Below are 19,345 nucleotides of genomic sequence, written 5' to 3' on the forward strand. Positions count from 1 at the left end.
TAAGTTCGCCTATGGAAAGGTGAGGGCGCTAAGTTACTATGTCCCAGCCCAGGTGTTCACCCAAACACTTGGCATGGATAATTAATCCTCACCACTGGTGCAGGGGGTCAGGTTACAGAGGAAGAAACTGAAGGCCCCTAACTTTTTTTACAATAAATACAAAGCAAGCAAAAAATAATAACAGTAATTGCAGAAGCCTTGATGTCGTGGGGCAGTGACTTGGTGGGGACACCCCAGTGAGCTGCCACATATAAGACCGAAATTATCTGCGGCCAAAGAAATGAACTTGCTGGTCTATTAAAAAATCTCCAATGTAGGAGAGCCTCCTCAGTCCCTTGGGTAATGCTTTCAAAATTTAGCTTGGTGACTTGACTCTCAAAAAATGTTTTCCAAGATTTAATTCAACTGCTCATGTTGCACATTCGACTCCCAGCCTTTTCCGTCTCCATAGTCTTTTATTTTTTTAAGTTGATTTATTTGTTTAAGAGAGACAGAGAGAGCATGAGTGGGGGAGGGGCAGAGAATGATGGAGAGAGAGAATCCCAAGCAGGCTCCAACGTTGCCAGCACAGGGCCCGACACATGCGGGGCTCGAACTCACGAAATGGTGAGATCGTGACCTGAGCTGAAACAAAGAGTTGGATGCTTACCTGACTGAGCCACCCAGGTGCCCCTTCCCTCCACAGTCTTGATGGACAAACGACCCCTAATCTTCATCATCTACTCAAGCAGTATTTTGTGTTCTTTTTCTAGAAGGCTGTAACTCTTTGGGTCATGTCATGTTTGGACCACATGGGTTCTTGGGATGTCTTGTTTTCGGATACCTGATAGACTTTTGTCTGCTTGTTTTGTTTTGTGACATGAAGAATGACTGTACCCTCATTTCCATGGAATAAGGTGAAGGATGTCACATGATCCCTGCATAGATCAGTGAGGCCCTAGTCCCTGAAGCAAAGAGCCACTTGGCCGTATGTCCTACCTTTTTCTTCAAAAGAAGCACGGCCAAGGTCGCCTGGGTGGTTCAGTCGGTTGAGCATCCCACTTCGGCTCAGGTCGTCATCTCATGGTTCGTGGGTTCGAGCCCTGCATCGGGCTCTGTGCTGCTGGCTCGGAGCCTGGAGCCTGCTTGGGATTCTCTCTGTCTGTCTGTCTCTCTCTCTCCCTGCTCCTCCTTCACTTGCACTCTTTCTCTCTTTCTCAAAAATAAATATACATTGAAAACATTAAAGACAACAAGAAAAAAAGAAGCACAGCCAACCTCCCACCGGAGCCATGTTTTTCTAAGAGTCAGACGAAGCAGAGTTCTTCTCCTAGCTCTTCTACGTATTAGCTGTTTGACCTTGGACAAGTAATCTCACCTGTGTGAGTGTTGTTCCTCTCCCCTGTAAAACGGAGATGTTCATTCTCCTACTCTCAGAGGTGTGGGTTAAATACAATCACACGTGGCGCATAATATGAGGTCGATGAATGTGGGTTCTTTATTTATTGTTATTACAGTCATCTCCGTAATTAGTCTTTCAACCATGGGGAGTGAGAGGGATTGAGTGTAGTTGTAAGTAAGACAATGTCGTGCTTCCAGATTTTCTGTAAACTTACATTTTTCGGATCTGAAATGACCTCTCACCGAAGCAGTCTAAGTGGATAAACTTTAATGGTAATAAAACTCTTCCATAGGGATGCCTGTGGAGATTAAAGATTCTGTCTGCTCTTTTCATGTATTTATATTTACATTTTTTTTTTTCAACGTTTTTTATTTATTTTTGGGACAGAGAGAGACATAGCATGAACGGGGGAGGGGCAGAGAGAGAGGGAGACACAGAACCGGAAACAGGCTCCAGGCTCCGAGCCATCAGCCCAGAGCCTGACGCGGGGCTCGAACTCACGGACCGCGAGATCGTGACCTGGCTGAAGTCGGACGCTTAACCGACTGCGCCACCCAGGCGCCCCAATTTATATTTACATTTTAAGGGACTGTTTAAATAAATAGATCACCTAGAAAATCAGCCTAGAGAAATGAGTATTTGATTTAAGCCTAAAGATCCCAGTCAGTCAACATTTTTCAGTTATCCCCCCTTTCCATGGATCTTCTTGAACCTTTGTTTTGGCTGTCATCTTACCAAGCAGATGTCAAGTTCCAACCATTCCCAGATGCCCCACTGTCAAGTTTTTAAGGCATAGCAAGAGCCAATGGGGAGTTTGACCACCACCCCCCCCCCCCCCCCCCAGAGTCTCTTAATTTTTGTGGACTTGAATGAGAGCCTTCACAAGGCCCTTAAAGCTTCAGGGCCCTTTCTTCCTTGGGCTGATACCTAAACAATCAATAGATTTATCAAGGGCAATGTCATCTTTGAGCCAAGCATGGGGCCCACTGCTGCCCTTCATCTCACTTTGGCCGCCAGGATTTGGATTCTGTTGTAGGCTTTTGGGAGAGGAAAATGCGTTCTTTCTGTTGTCAGAAGGTTCAAAGAGGATGTTACAGTTAAGACCTAGATTAAAGCTGGAGCATTATCATCATGTTTTTTACTGGTCTCAAGTGGAAACCCAGCACTTAGGGGTTTTCCTACCTTGTAAAGCAGAGGGATCTGCCATGTTGGACGTTCTGAGTGAGAAAATGGCCCCCGCAGGTGTGTCCATCCAGCGCGGCCCCTCATCCTGCCTAGTCCCCCGAGGATCCAAACGTGACGGGGCCCTGGGACAAGAGAGGCAACTGCTCATTTCTTTCAAATATGACTGGATGATCCGGCCTCTCCCTATATTTGATAGTTCTCAGAAATGGTATGAGTGCCTTAAAGGACAGGAGTTAACTTTCTTTTCAGAAGCACCCACAAGCAGTGGGAGCCAATTGTATTTTAATTTATTGGACTCTAGAAAAGGTGGTTTAGTAGTTAATCCAGATAACATGTGTCTTCCTCGAAAATCATTGGACTTCGGCCTTTAAACACCTACACGGTTTGTGAGGCATATCCAGTCTACATATGGCTCAGGCTTCAGTGAGCCAGCCTGCTTATGTGGCCATCGTGGCAGAGAGAGAGAGAGAGAACCAGAGAGAGCACCCCTTGCTCTTGGCTTTTGGAGAGAGTATTCTCATCTTTGTGGTGTATAACATGTGATCGTTGTACTGCAGGAATTATTTCCAGCATTGGCAGAATTAGATATGTTTTTTAAGGGAAAAGGTTTCAAAGTGAAAGGTATTTTACACATCATTTTGTATAGAGTAAGGAACAAGGGAGGGGCAGAGAGAGAGGGAGACACAGAATCCGAAACAGGCTCCAGACTCTGAGCTGTCAGCCCAGAGCCGGACGCGGCGCTCGAACTCACGGACCGCGAGATCATGACCTGAGCCGAAGTCGGACGCCCAACCGACTGAGCCACCCAGGCACCCCTAGTTCACATTCTTTTGATATGCATCCCTATCTAATCTTTTCCTTGCAGACGTTCATGTCTTCCCACAGTGCTCTCCGCAACACTTTTTGTATTGCAATTTTTTTAGAAGGCGCTAGATCTTGGATTTCAAATGGGAGGTGAATTGAATGACCTCTACCACAAATCTGGACAGAATTCTGCTGGGTTTCGTACTAGTCTGATTGTTGGTTATAATTCTGGAATCCGGCGTGAATACTGAGTAATTGCCCTTCCTTGGGTTTAGAGACACGTCCTGCCCGCCCCGCTTCTCCCACCCTCCAGGCCGTCACTCAGCGCCCTATTTCTGCAACCAGTTTTAAATTCAGGTTCCTTTTGGGAAGGGCTCAGGACACTTCTAGACCCACCCTTCTAGAACTTTCATTCTACTCTTAAACAGTGATGCGTGTTCCAGTATTCCAGATTGGGAGAAGAGATTTCTGGGGTACTAGGAGATCCCGTGAGATCGTAGACCCATATTCAGGGGTCTCCAGATGCCTCTCACAATCTGAAGAAGTATATTTTGAAGAGGTTGATTGTATGCTCCATGAGGGCAAAGATTTTGTCCATCTGATTTACCATCGTGCTTGAACTTTTGTGGAATTTACTATATACTTTGCAGTTGATCAGATAGGTAAATACATGACTTTCATTAGTAGGCATTGACTTCCATGCAACTATCTTTGACCTAATGTTTCCCTCTGGCGATGCTATAGCCCTCTCACCAAGAAACCAGAATCCTTCACGTGATTCTCTTTCCTTCCTCCCCCCTCCCCTTACCTCCCTCCGCCCCTCTCTCCCTCCCTCCTTCCCTTTTCCTTCCTTCCTCCCTCCTTCCCTCTTCCTTCCTTCCTGAGCATTTTCTGTTTTAAAACAGCTGTTTTGAGATATAACTGACACACTATAAAGGTCACCCATTTAACGTGTACAGTTCCATGGCTTCTAATCTGTTCACAGAGCTGTGCAATCATTGCCGTAATCTAATTGGTTCAGGAAACATAGAACGCCAGATGGAGCTTGCTGCGAGAAAGACCCAGGTTCAAATCCTTGTTTCTGCCACGGACAAGCTGTGTGATCTTGGGCAAGTGTCTTAAAAATCTTGGTGCCTTTGTTTTTCGTGGCTGTGAGACGATTCATCAGTCATAAAGTTGTTGCAAGAAAAAAATGACACGCTGTATATGAAGCACCTAGCTCAGAGTATAGCACAGAGGAGACAAACTTCCTTTCCGTCCCTTCTGTGATCCCAACACCCTTCAGCCGCTGGTCCAACCCAGAATGGTGAGCAGGGACAGAGGTGGCTTTGACCTGTGATGTTCCTGAGCCACCTTCTCCTGCCTCAGAAGCATCCAGAAGGGGTCTTAAGAGAATGGACACTCAGCAGTTTGCCTGCCAAGCCCCAGGGTACCACCTGCTCTGACCAAGGCATCACCTAAGATGCCTCACTTTCCATCCATCAGCTGTCCTGCCTTATTTTGTTGTTTAGTTAGTTATTTTTCCACAATCTCAGATCAGTGGGTTTGCCCTATCTCTAGAAAACCCTGCAAACATCCCACTTGGACTTTAGTGAATCGGGGTCTTTTTGTCTTCAGTGCTTTCTTCTATCAGTGCAGCCATTTCTGGAGGGCTCTCAGCTCTACACGCTTGACTTTGTGATCATAGAACGTTAATGTTGCCTCAGCCCTGGAGATCATCCAGTTAAACCCAGCGGAAGAAACTGAGGCCCAGGGAAGTGAGGTAACCTGGTTACATAGCTGGTTGGTAGCAGGTCAAGACTAGAACCCTGTCAGCATTTAATATGTATTTGTGGAGTGCAGGAATGCCTTTTGGTACCTTAGGTTGCCTCAGCGGACCTAGGAACCAGGTTGAAAGCTGATGGCTCGAGTTCACATTCTGATCCCACCTCCCTGCGTCTATAAAACAAGGACAGTCCTGCAGTTGTTAGAGTTCGCTCCTCGGGAATGAGATCAGAAGCCTTGCAAAGTGTACTATATGCTGAGTGGCTATAATATTTATGGAGTCAACACTGTTTGGAGAAAGTGGAAATAACAACATCCATCCTGATGAGAATCTGCACATTTGGTCCGAATCTTGTAATTCATTTTGGTTTCCCGTTTCTGAGTGCAGAGTGCTGACATTTTCCAGGCAGCTGTGGCTTCGGAGGGATCCAGACCCAGGGGATTTGTTCCCTGCCTGTGGCTAATGGATGGTATAGTTAGTAAAGGGTTCTCTAGCAAGCCCCTGAGCACGGTGGGTGGAGGGGGTGTGGGCGAGGGAGGTGGAAGACAGCAGGAAAAGGAAGAGAAAAAATTGGAGACATCAGTAAACCCCAGAATTCCTTTACATTAATTTTTAGGTTCACATATAAAATATCCAGGCCATAGTTTCTGGAGCTAGCCATTTGGAAGTCGTGTGCCTTCCTTTAGAAAGTACTGCACAATGTAAGAGAATTTTCTCTCTCTCCCTCCCCGCTTGACTTACCCCGCCACCACTCCCTTCTCCTTTGTGAACAGAGGGTTATATCCCTACTGTGCAGGGGGCTGTCTAGGTTACAAACTCCAATCCCAGGCCAGCAAAAGAGTCAAAACTTTCCATCCAAAGAACTCCTAATTGAAAATGAATCGAGCCTTTCGGCAGGCCCCTCGTTTCCCCCAATCAATTTGATTTCTTGTAAGCATTTATTTTTTTTGCACTTTTCCACCTACCACACCATGCGCGTAATAATGCCTTCGCGAACATTAATGTCTTCACCAGATACATTTCAGGGAGAGAGTAGGGCAGGTAAGGGAAAGTCTAACACACAGAGAGTGCATTATAAGGAGCTCAGCTGGAGCAAAACTTTCCAAACATCAAGGACTTGGTAAGAAAAGGCACTTGATTTGGTTTGAGGAGGGGAAAAGGTGTAAATCACCCATGGTGGGGGGGGTGGCGGGGGGAGGGCTATTGTTTGCAAGGGGACTCCTGTGAGAAAAAGCAAGTTTTAAAGGATCTCCGTGAATCGTGAGTGGCAGTAGCTGCCTCTGCGGAGAATGCACAAACGGAGGAACATTTCCCCTCACAAAAATCAAATGTTTGAATTCTGCTCGGTCTCCGAGTGCTACGGGCAGGCATTTCACTGCATTTTAGGGAGCAAAGGCAGGTGGTGAATTTGGACACTGCGTAAAGCAGTGAGGGGCAAAAGAAAATAAAAAATAAAAAAAGCAGTGCGGAGAATCTTCTCTGCCCTGTCATTCCAGACGTACCTCGGCTGGAGACCCTGGGTGGCTGCATGGCACCGGAAGTAATGCCCACCCCCGCCCCACCCCCCACCCCTCACTCCCACCCCCGCCCCACCCCCCACCCCCCACTCCCACCCCCGCCCCAGTAAAGATTAAAAGAGAGAAGTGAAAAGCAGATGTCATAACAGAACGAAAAAAAATTTAGCTGTTATTTCCAAATTCACACCCCACCTTATTCATAGATAGGGGTCAGGAGCACTTGGCCAAATATTTTTAGCGAATCTAGAGTAAAAGAGACTCCAACACAGAAAACACTGTGCAGAATACAGTTCCCACTCTCTCCTCCTTTATCCTGTACTGCTTATCTTTCCATTAGGGCTATTATTATTATTTTTTTCTTTAAGTGCTACATACAATTAACCGGAGCGCACTCTAATTCTTTTGTGTGATTCTTTAAAAAAAAATGAAAATAAACAGAAGGTCACCCTGAGAGCATCTCACCAGCCGTTGCTTTAAAACAGAATTTTTGGAAGCATTGTTGATTTCCACTTATTTTTGTTGGTAAATCCTGGGGAAAAAATGTATATCTTTTCCTTTAAAGTTCTAATTCAAGGCATGGATGTGAGAGTTCTGGAGGGACTTTGGGACTGCGGTAAAATTTCGTTGTCATAGTAACAGAAAGGGAAATAGGCCTAGCTCACCTGGGACTTTAACACTGCAAAAGCTGGATTTTTTTTTTTTTTTTAAGGAAAAGGACTCTGCAAGTGAAATAAATGAGAAACTTATTGTGTTTTGAAACAAAATCCAAAACATGAAATAGGTAAATGGCTGAAAAGACCACCTCTGCCATTTTTTTTGTTGTTGTTGTTCCATGTCCTTGTCTGATTAAAGGTTCCCAATTTTAAACCTGCACAAATAGTTTATTTCAGAGGCTGTGGGCTTTAAAGTATGCCTTATGAATGATAACCTGAGACCATTATGCTGCGCCTTTGTATTTTTCGGGATAATCTACAGATGGTCTGAGAGGACATTCACACTTGTTATTAATCATAAAAACCCCAGTGTATTCCTGCACAGACCGATCTGCCTTTGGATGGCAACATACCGTTTTCTGATTTTTATATACATTGGTTAAAAATATCAGGGGCCCTTTGTGGGTGAGGGGATACGTGTGAGGTGTGCGAGCGTGAAGGTGTGTGTGGCCCGCGGAAAGCCACATGCGTGAGGAACCCCAGGATTCTGGGTGAAGTCATGCCATTTTTTTTTACCCCGGAGCAAGACATCTTTGCGCGGCAGGAGTCACTGCTGCCTTGGAAGGCTTATTTTTGGGAGACAGAGTGCCCTTGCAACTCGGGGTGGGGGTGGCGGGGGTGGGGGGGGCGGGTATACAACCAGGAGCCCAGCTTGGGAGCCACCTCACAATCCTCAACGGGTGATGGAGCCGGCGTGTGATTGCAAACATCCAAATTTGCAAATTGCAGTGGGTTGGGGCAGGGTGTTCCTTCCCAGGCGGCTGGCTGAAATTCCCCAGACTTTGAAACACAATCGCTTTCCAATCAAATCTAATATAATGCAGATCTATTTTCTCTTAAAAACTGTTTACTCCGGAGTGTAACACGTTGCTTTCTCTTCGCAGATTCTTTCTCAAATTTTTCCTCAAGTGCAATCAGAATTGTTTGAAAACAGCAGGAAACCCGAGGGACATGAGAAGGTTTCAGGTAAGGGGCCTGCGGTTCTTTCCTGTTAAATAAGTCATCCTGTTTTCCCAGTCTTTAGCACTTGCTTCTTCTGTTTTTTTTCTGCCTTAGAAAACATTATTCACCGATGCTGCTAACAATAAAGATAACTCTAAATGATCACCCTCATCCCATAGCATTGAGGGTTTCTTCATTTTGTAGTGCTGAGGCCCTCGGCCTCTATTGCCAAGGCCCCAGGGGAGGAGCACCAACCCGTGCTGGAGATTTGATTTTAAGCCCTCAGGCTGCCCTTCGCACACACAGCTGCCCACAGCAGGAACCGTGTTCTTGATACTCCGCCACCTTGGGATTTTTCAAAGCAGCTTCTCTGTGCTTTCTGCAAGCAACAGCCTCTTCCTTCCCTTTCCCACCGATTAACTATTCAGTGGTCTCTCTCGGAGCCTTTGGGAAAGCAGCAGCCCAAACAGCCGTGGTCACTTTAAGATCGCAGCATGACAACAAGACCCACGGGGCAGTGACCCAGCTGCCTGGCAGTTAAATCTGCCACCGGTTTCATCACCCTTGCCACTGATGTACTGAGGACACGAGCTAATAAAAACACAGAGAGAGGCAAAGTGTGTCAGCTAGGAGATGAGAGGAAGTGCAGTCCCCCTCGGCCCTCTTCCTTAATCTTTGAAGGACCCATATTTAATCCACCAAAAGGCTTTCCTGCCATTCACACCCCGGCGAAACATACAGCGCTCTCTTCCCCGTGGAAAAATTGAAAACACGTTAGACAATAGCCTTCAAGCTGGAGACTTAAAAAAAAAAAAAAAAATCCAGCAGCAATGGAAGGGATGGGGATTATTAAACTCGTGTTTTGGGGGAGGAAAGTGAGGTTCTAGGGCCTTAGTGACCTGCCTCTAATCGCAGGAAGGATGTGATGGAGCCAGGAGCCAGGAGCGTCTGTCTGCTCAAACCCCTTCCACCAGACCGCGGGTTTGCACTGTGTACAACAGCGAGGTGCGCGCTTTGCTGTTGACTTTGTGAAAAACCTGAATCATTTCTGAGCAAGGGGCTGCGCGTATTCGTTTTGCGCTGGACGGCACAGATCATGTCGCTGCTCCCGCCCGAGGCTCAGAGAGCTTCTCGGGTTTAGGAACAAGGTCCTTAAAGAGTCGCCACAGGAGGTGGGTGCACACACAGTGAGAGAACTACTTTGCAAAAAAAAAAAAAAGAAAATTCCTGTCATTTTTTTTTTTCCACCATCTGATGGCTATCGAACTATCTTCCTGGCACTGGCCCACTTTTTGCGCATTATTGAACACTGTTACCAGCCTCTCTTCCTCTCCATCACACAATTTCTTCCCCCTGCCGTATGCCGTGAAGACAAATGGAAATAAAGTGAGCTTTCTTGGGGACCACGCAAGGAGGATTGTGCAAGGTGGAAGTTTATGGTATTCCGTGTTCCAAATGCAATAGTACAGCATGTCAGTCCAAAAAAAGTGTGAGATGCAAAAGAATTCCAAAGTACCTCGATGACCAGAATGACCTTGGCTTTCACTTCCCCAAGAAACAGAGTGGGGAGGAGAGGTTGGCAGTTTGCATTCCTATCTTCCTGTTCACTACCATCACTTCCAAAGAGTTTTGCATTTGAGAATGCTCTTATAAATGTGAAGAGGCTTTTAATAGAAAGCCTTGTCATTTTATTTTTCTCAAATTTTGGAAACGTACCCACTAAGCAAACGCATGCTCATATTTCCTCTACTTCTTCGGTTATTTACTAAGTGAGGGTTTTAACGTGTCTGAGCTTTCAACAGGGTCAGAATAAATATTGCTGATCTCAGAATGATGGTGAGTTCTCATCCCATGTGAAAATATTTAACTTCTGCAAAGAACGAGAAAGATTTTTTTTAAGCTTGTGGGTTCTGATTGTCTTATTTTGGGGGTAGTGCTAACATCAATTGGCAATTTTCTTTTGTATTTTCTTATTGAGTTAAAATTCAGAGAACATATCATTGATCCTTTTTAAAAAGTTTATTTGAGAGAGAGAGAGAGAGAGAGAGAGAGAGAGAGAGAGAACTCCAAGCAGGCTGTGTACTCTCAGCGTGGAGCCCGATGTGGGGCTTGAACTCATGAGCTGTGAGACCAAGAGCCGGATGCTTAACCGACCGAGCCACCCAGGCACCCCAGAGAGAACATATCATTCATCATTGTAACCATTTTAAATTGTGCCTTTAGTATATTCACAGTGTTGTGCAACGATGACCGCTATATGCTTCCAGAACATTCATCATCCCCAAATGAAACCCCACACCTCCCAATTCTCTTTTCTCTCCACCCACTGGCAACCACAAATCCACTTGCTGTCTCTTGTGGATTTTTCTCTTTGGGAAATTTCATAGACTTGGAATCATACAATCTGTGGCCTTTTGTGTCTGGCTTCGTTTCACCTAGCATAACGTTTTCAAGGCTCATCTGTGCTGTAGCCCGTGACAGTCCTCCATTCCTTTTAGTGGGCGAATAATATTCCATTGTAAAAATGTACCGCATTTTGTTTATCTGTGCATCCGTTGACGGACCCTTGGGTTGTTCCTACACTTAGGCTTTTATAAATAGTGCCGCTATGAACATTTGTGTGCAAGTTTTTTCATGTGCGAACAGAACATATGTTTTCAATTCTCTTGAGTATATACCTAAGAGTAGAATTTCTGAGTCATACGTTAACTCTATCTTTAGCTTTTTGAGGAATTGCCAAACTGGTTTCCACAGTGGCTGCATCATTTTACATTCCCACCAGTGATGTTCAAAGGTTGCAATTTCCGCATCTCTTTGCCAACACTTTTTATTTTCTGGTTTTTGTTTGTTTCTTTGTTTGTTTCTTTGTTTCTTTTTTAATTCTAGCCATCCTATGAAGGTGAAGTGGTATTTTACTGTGGTTTTGATTTGTCTTTCCCTAATGGCTAATGGTGTGGAGCAGGTTTTCATGTGCGTGTTGACCATTTGTGTATCTTCTTTGGAGAAATGTCCATTCCAAATCCTTTGTCCATTTTTAATTGGGTTATTTGTCTTTTAGTTGTTGAGTTCTGTGGGTTTATATTTTATATATATATAAAATATAGTTTATTGTGATTATGTGTGTTTGTATATATATATGTATATATATGTGTGTGTGTATATACACACACACACACACACACACACACACACACACACACACACATAAATGTGGGATACTAGGCCCTTATCAGATAATTGATTTGCAAATATTTTTTCTCATTCCATCATTGTCTTTTCTCTTTTTGGATAGTGTTCTTTCTTTGATGCAAAGAAGAAATGATAATTTTTATACTGTGCTCAGGTTCTATTAAGAGTATAGTCTTCAATGAATACTCTTTGCATAGAGAAAAGCCTTAACTATGACTATGGGCTATCAGGATCAAGTGGGAGACTTGGGTCAAGTTCAACGTATGGAACCAAACCAGAGATTGTAGGTAATCGTGGTAGTGGGGTGGGGGGCGGGTTGTGATCTGAAGGAATGGTGACTTAGGAATTTCTGAAATACATATCTTACTCAGAATGACAAAGGTAACACTTTTAAACCATACAGGCAATTACTTCATTTCTCTACTTTGTTAAGTGATCAGTCAAACATATTTAATCTGAAGCCTTCTTTTGTGGAGATTTGATCTGAACAGAATAAAAATATGAATCTCTTCTTACCAAATCACGACGCCAACCAACCTCCCTCTCCTCTCTCACCCCTTTTCTTTCCTCTGTCTCCAAAACACTGGTGGAACCGAATTCTTTTTCCAAAAATGAGCACATGAAAACAAAACCATTATATTACATTCATTTTCTAACCTAAAACAAACCTTTCTTTAATTCAGTTCAAGTCCTAAGTATCTTGGACTTATACAAATACATATGTCTATTTATCAAAACACAATAGGTTTTAATCCTTTTTTGGCTCACAACCTATTGAGAATTTGGTAGAAGCTATAGTTTCCCCACCAAAAGCTACATTTAAACCAAGTTTTACTTAAAATATCAGGTGTGGCCAGACCTCTTGAAATGTTTCTTAGGGTTCCATGGACCCCTGATCTAAAGAAATGAAATTCATCTACCAAATGGCCGTCCTCCATTTAACCCTTACAAAGAGGACCTGTTCACTTGGGAATTCCCTCATGAATTTGCCCATTCTCTTATAAATGCCATCTGTTCCCAGGTGGCTCTTGGATCCCTGTCCTCAGACCTCACCCTTCTCTGGAGCTGCAGAATTACCACTCTACCTTCTTCCTGGGCATCTTCTCTTGTGTCACTAATGAGCACATGTTCACAGCAGATCTCAGTACTTCCTCTCTGGATCTGTGCCCTCCTCATTTATCGTTGAATTATCACTTCTTCCACCCAAATATCGGTTGAATCTATCTCTCCTCCTGAAAACAACTGCGATAGGTCCCTGCTTCTACTCCTTCCTTGTCTAGTCCATCCCCAGCCCTACTGCCAAAGTTAACTTTGAAAACATGTCACTCCTCTGCTTAGAATATAAGTATCTAGACAGAAGTTCAGGTTTTAAAAGGCTGAGTAGTTTCTTCATAGATACACCAGGCAGTGCTCCTGTCACGCACATCTCCTGATGTTTCCATATACCCACCACTCACTAGGCACCTCTCGCTGATTTCTATGACATGGAATATTACTTGGAACCTTTCCACACAGTCACCCCTCTGCCTGAGAACCCTTCACCTCTCTCTGATTTGTGACTTCTACTCATGCTTCGAGATTATACCTGGGGCGCCGGGGTGGCTCAGTCGGTTAAGCTTCTGACTTTGGCTCAGGTCGCGATCTCGCAGTTCATGGGCTCAAGCCCCGCGCCGGGCTCTGTGCTGACAGCTCGGAGCCCAGGACCCGCTTCGGATTCCGTGTCTCCCTCCTCTCTCTGCCCCTCCTCTGCTCACGCTTTGTCTCTCTCAAAAATAAACATTAAAAGATTTTTCAACAACTTAAAAAAAAAAAGAGACTACACCTGAGTGTCACCTCCTTTGTGAGGCATTTTTCTCACTCTTCCTGACCGGATAGAGTGGTTGCCTCCTTCTTCTGTACATCATACCATTCTCTCGTGCTTCTACTATACCATCGATCACATTGTCTTGCCATTATTGTTTGTCTGAGACTGTGCTGCTTGAGGGTAACTGCTCTGTCTTCTTAAGTTTTGTATTTCTCCCCAATGCCTAGCACAATGCCAGCCATTCTGCAGAGCTCAATAAATCGTTATCAGATACATTTTTAAGAGGGAGAAGAAAAAAAGGGCAGGAAGAAAGGGAAAGTGAAAATATCTGTGGTCCCCAACGTATCTAAATCCATGGACCATACATGCAGAAAATCACTTCTGCCCTTCTTGAAATGGAACAGTTAGGTGAAACACCCAGATTAACAGCTCAGTGAAGAAAAGGAAAAGAAATTTGTGCCTAGTTTAAGCTGACAGGCCTGTTAGACGTGATGAACCCCATTCTTTATTTCGCTGCATTGTGGGTGGAGAGCAGGCAGTTGGAAAATCCAGAAGAAAATCAAGCCAAGACAAGGAGAAGTGAAATATGTTGCCGTTTCCCCCATTCAGATATGAAAGCACGGAAGTTGATAACAATCAGGACAGTTGTTGCCAGCTCATTCTCATAGACAGGCGGACTGCTTCTGCTCCAAGTCAATGAAAACATAGATGCCCTCCTTCATTCACTCACCCAACCAGTATTGTTGAGGAAATTCTCTTTGCCAGGAACTATCCTAGGTGCTAGAGATACATCAACAAGCAAAACAGATACAATTCCCTGCCCTTTAGAGACTTATCTCCCGGGGCGGGGGAGGCGGGGAGGGGAGACACAGGGAAAATATGGTAAATGAGTGATTTACATGGCTTAGTTCTGCTTCCCCGTGGTCTTCAAGTGACCTGCCTGAAAGCACAGGGCCCAGCATGAGGCCAGTTGTCTTCGCCCTGACTGTCGGAACCCAGTGGTGTGGTCAAGGCCAGCTGAGGCAGAACTAAGCAATACCTGCCGTTACGATAGCAGTCGGTGGGGGTACTCTTCCATGTAGTTTTCAAAGTTTTTTAGAGCATCAGCTGTAAGACGACACTAACGTCAGCAGATCACTTACTTATTTGATATTGGGAAGCTTAAAGGCCTGGGTGTCCATGATTTCCCCTTGCCTCACGAGGACTCTGTTTTCAGGCGTCTGGCTCGGTCAGTTAAGTGTCTGACTCTGGATTTCTGCTTGGGTCATGAATCTCAGTTTGTGATATTGAGTCCCGTGTCAGGCTCTGCCCTGACAGCACGGAGCCTGCTTGGGATTCTCTCTCTCTCTGCCCCTCGCCTGCTCGTGTTCTCTCTTTCTCTCAATAGATAAATTAAAAAAAAAAAAAAAAAAAAACAACCCACCACATTTTTTTAAAAAAGGAGTCTGTTTTAAACAGGCCTGATCAGGGGCGCCTGGGTGGCTCAGTCGGTTAAGTGTCCGACTTCGGCTCGGGTCACGATCTCGCGGTCCATGAGTTTGAGCCCCGCGTCGGGCTCCGTGCCAACAGCTCGGAGTCTGGAGCCCGCTTCGGATTCTGTGTCTCCCTCTCTCTGACCCTCCCCTGTTCATGCTCTTTCTCTATCTCAAAAATAAATTTAAAAAATTAAAAAAAAATAAATAAACGGGCCTGATCACTGTAGAGGGCTGCAGTATTTTCCATCATATAGGTAGCACCGACTTGTCCATTAGTCATTCTGAAGTTAGTAGCATGTGCCTTGAGATATCTCTCACCCGAGCATAATATGAAATGAACTCCTTCGTTTAAACCTAAAGCTTTCGTGTAGTTAGGATAAAGACTCTTACTGTCATCTGCTGAACTTTTCTGAGTGACTCCCGTATGCCTCAGGTTCACCCCTAAATTATTCCGTTTTTGGATCAGGTCCACCAAAATCATAACTTTTGGTTATACACTGATTCCAGGGGGAGGACTGAGAAAGATATACAGACAGGTCTCACCACCTGTGGCCTCAAGAGACAAACGGGCAAGATATATGGAGGGGCACGGGCATACATTTCTAACGAAAGGGAAGTCATCGTGGAGCCAGATTGGGAAGGACATCAGTGCTAAGTCGATTCCTGTTTGTTTATAGGGATCTTCACAGAATCCTGGGATGGGCCTGCCAGAAGGGGATTTTGAGGGGTACTTGGAGGGGGTGAGAGAAAGGGTTGTGCCTTGTGAGGATACATCTAGGTCTGCCAGACCTGGGAGGAAGAGATGTGGAGAGAAGGGAACGGAAGGCGGAAAGATCTCCTCCATCAGAATGAAGAAAGGAAGTGAGGCCGCGTAAGCCCTGACTGGCATCGCTGTGGTAGCTGGATAATGTGAGAGGCCTAGGGCCCGGATACAGTCGTTACTGCCCAGGAACAACCGGGAAATTAATGTGGATGACAGAGACACCCAATCCCCACAGCTGGGCGTCAGCCCTTAGTCTGTGTGACTAAACAACGCATGAGCGAAGGGCAGGGCTGCTCATGTCTTGGAACAGGGCCAGGATCCATCCAACAAACCCTTACGATTTCTTAACCCCCCAGTTCTTATATAAAACGTTTTAATGGCACCACCATCTATTTTCCTTAAATAAAAAATGTTGAATGTTTCTCTCACACCCATTGAAGAGGGAAACGAGAGTTTAAATGAACTCCAAATGGTAAAAATTTAATACAGCTCCAGCTGCCTGCAGGTTTCTTCAGTTCAAATCTTTCAAATCGAGAGCTCCCCCAGCTGCTCTGTGATCTCATGCACCCTTGGAAGGTTGCTGGGCTACTGAGTAGCAGGTTTAAAGCTCATAATGAAAATCACTTGACTTATGGCCTCTCTAATCAACAGGTGAGTCCATGATCTGGTGGTAAAATAAACCAGAGAGTCCAGGAAAGAATAATTATCTATCTGGAGTCAGAAAAAAAAAAAAAAACCCTCCGAGGGGCTGAGGATATCTCCCCCAGTCTAGTGCTTTAAGCTCAGGGAAGGCTTTCTGTGGGTCACTTCAAACTTTTCTCTGCTTGGCAGGATACCCTGCTGCCCCCCCCCCCCCAACAACGCGTGACCTTTGGCATCTCAAATGGGGACAAGAATCAGGCGGATAAAAGGTTTGACTAACCCCCATAGGGAATGTGTTTTGACTTCTTTGGGGGAGAAAAGGGAGAGAAGTGGTAGCAAGTAGCTCTCTGTATAACTTTTGCGAAAAGGACACGTCAGATTTCAGGTAAGTGGAAACAAAGCTTAAATGCTCCAGCATTTTAGGAGACTCAAGCTTGGGCCCTAAAACCTACCTCTGAACGCATTCCAGAACAATCAGATGCAGAACTTCCCGGAAAGCAAAGCTTTTTTAGTTTTGCAATAAGAGTGCGTAGATTTTTAGCTGCTTATGGGGACTGCATGCTCCTGGCTTTTGATGAGCGACAGGTGATTCATGAGGTCCCCGGTGGGCAGAGTTTGGTGGAAGGAAATGGCCCAACTGAATCGAGAACTGCATCAAATATGTTAAGGCTCCCTTGTGGCTCTCCAAATGTTTGCTAGTAAAATGCAGCCCTTGACCAGAACCATCCCACTCGGAGTACGTTTTGGACGGGGAAAGCAATGGGTTCGACGGAATAAAATGAGGTAGGGTGGATGCGGCAAATGTCTTTGACCTTTGAGATGGGGCAAATTTAGTTGTAAAGCAGGCTCCCCAATGACACGAAAGGTGGGTTGGAAAAAAAATTGCCACTTGATTTTTGTACATATTTAATTCTTAAAACAAAACAAAACAAAACAAAAAACAGGCTCTAAAAGACAGCCATCCTAAGCCAAATTTGCAAAATATGCCAGCAGAAACTGTCTTTGGCATACTACTGCACTTATGCCCATTAGATTTTTTGTTTTGTTTTAAGTTCCAGAATGATGATTTCAGTAACCTCAAGTCATGTAACCAAACTTTTTCAGCTCTTCAAGGCCTATCTCAAGTTTCACGTCCTTGATGAAAATGGTGGTTACTGCCTTCGGGTTAATTTTTCTCACCTTTGGACTCCTAGGGTATGCAACGGCCACCCAATTTGGTCCTCAATTATGCATTACTATATAGTCATCTTTTCTGATTATGTGTAGTGTTTGTTATGCTTCATCAACTACCTGGTAAGCTCCTTGGAGCCGTGACAATGTTTTCTGTAAGTCTCCATTGCGTGTAGCTGTGGAGTGTCACTGGGAATGTCACTGGGAGTGTCAACAAATACCATTGGCTGCTTGAAACATAGGGCTGTCTTTTTACTTCAGCAAGTGTCTTCTCGGGAATTATGTCATTAATGCCATGGTCCCCCCTCCTTTAATGCAAGCAGTCCCCCAATGCCCCACATCTGTCTCAACAGCAATCAACTTTGTGTTCTCTCCTTCAGCACTTGATCCTTAACTGAACAGAAAATTTAGCCTTAGGGAATACGAAACAGCAGCGATTGCTAAGAATTCTGGGAATTCCTTTAAAAAAAAAAAAAAAGATGACAAAATCCATACTTGTGGGGTAGGTGTTTAAAGGTAATTTTGGAGACCCTGGAGTCCAGTAACAAAGAAGAATCTGGTCTTTAAATCTGGTTTGAAAATACGACGTGTGCCAAGAGTAAAGTGGTGGGGAGAAACAATTTTCAGTAGCCAATTGTTTGTTGTTAGCCTGGGTTGAATTAACGGAGGCTTAGGCAGAACTGTTTCATCAGAGTCCCCTTGTCGAATGTGAGAATTAGCCAGTGTATAAAAACACCAGTGGAGTATTTTTTTTCTCGTGCTGTGGACTCCAGACTTGGTTGCCTACCACAACCAGAAGTCTGTCTTGATTTTCTCTGTCCCTTTAATGGTCTCTATGTCTCTTTCCTCCTACCACAGGTGGAAAATAAAATCCCACGTAATAGTTACGCTTTGGGAAAGCTGAAATAACATATATAGCAACTGAACAGTTATAAGGGAAAAGCACATCATGAATTTAATTCCATTTCCAGATGTAAAATGTCATAAAGAATTTTTTTCCATACTTGGCAAAATAACAGGAATTTTCGAGGCCATTTTATGTAGCTTGGTGGACGCGTGTTTGTGAGTAGGTACAAGAGAGCCCTCCACCTTGAGTGTGCTATAAATGCTACATAGTGTAGCTTTACTGAGATTAAACTACGAAAGGCCCGCGTTCAGCTAGAAGGTACATGACCCTCACTGAAATGGAGGGGAAACGTGTCTGACTGATGGTGGAATCTGGTGTGTTTTCAAAGCAGGAGCTCTGATCCATATGGGGAGGTTTCTAACCAGTGTAATTATTCTCTCATGACGACAGACACTAGGATTCTCGTCTGTTTCAAAAAGCAGATCGTGTAGTCATTCCACCCATTTTTCATTTTGACTTCTCTTTTTCCTTCACCCTCCTGTGTGAGGCTTAGGGCCTTTGTAGGAACACCTGGGTGGGAGCTGAGAAAGGCTGGCTGGGGGTAGAATCCAAGCTGGTCGTTCCTCTGACTTAAGCAATTCAACGAAGCCATACAGTTAGAGCTTTGAGAAGGAGAGATGTTAAAAAGAAAACCAAAAGCGTGATGTTCCAAAAAGCCGAAGACGTCTCAGAGTGAGACATAAAAAATACCTCAAGGGTGGGGATAAGTCAGGTTGGTAAAGGTTCCCAGGCTGCATGCTATCATTCTGATACCAAAGGGACAGTTCCTTTCGTGGCAAATTGGTTGTACGGGTTAATGGATGTGCCCACCTAAAGGGTAACTCCCTCCGTGGCCTCGTATAGGCAGGAAAGACCTCTATACAGCTCAGCTCCTGCTTTGTATAAATTATTAGAACGAGGGACATGGGAGTACTTTTAGATAATGAGAAGAAAAATATAATTTGAGGAAGCCAATCAGTTTTCTTGAGTACTTTTAGCAGATTGCTAACACAGTTGTAAATTTTGTTCTTACAACTTTCTCGTACTTTTCAAGGGGAGATACAGACTTTTTATTCATGTAGCGAAAACTGCCATTTAATTGGCTGATT

General features: G+C 44.6%; 1 protein-coding gene across 2 annotated transcripts in view; it reads left to right on the forward strand.

Moving 5' to 3' along the window:
* Positions 1-19,345, forward strand: part of EBF2 (EBF transcription factor 2) — a 198,388-nt gene that overhangs the window by 128,055 nt on the left and 50,988 nt on the right. For both annotated transcript variants that reach the window (XM_058720271.1, XM_058720270.1), the window contains exon 7: positions 8,250-8,331. In XM_058720271.1, the coding sequence (XP_058576254.1) occupies positions 8,250-8,331 (82 nt within the window). The remainder of the gene's footprint in view (positions 1-8,249; positions 8,332-19,345) is intronic.

The sequence above is a fragment of the Neofelis nebulosa genome, chromosome 3 (genome assembly GCF_028018385.1).
Source record: "Neofelis nebulosa isolate mNeoNeb1 chromosome 3, mNeoNeb1.pri, whole genome shotgun sequence".
NCBI lineage: Eukaryota > Metazoa > Chordata > Mammalia > Carnivora > Felidae > Neofelis > Neofelis nebulosa.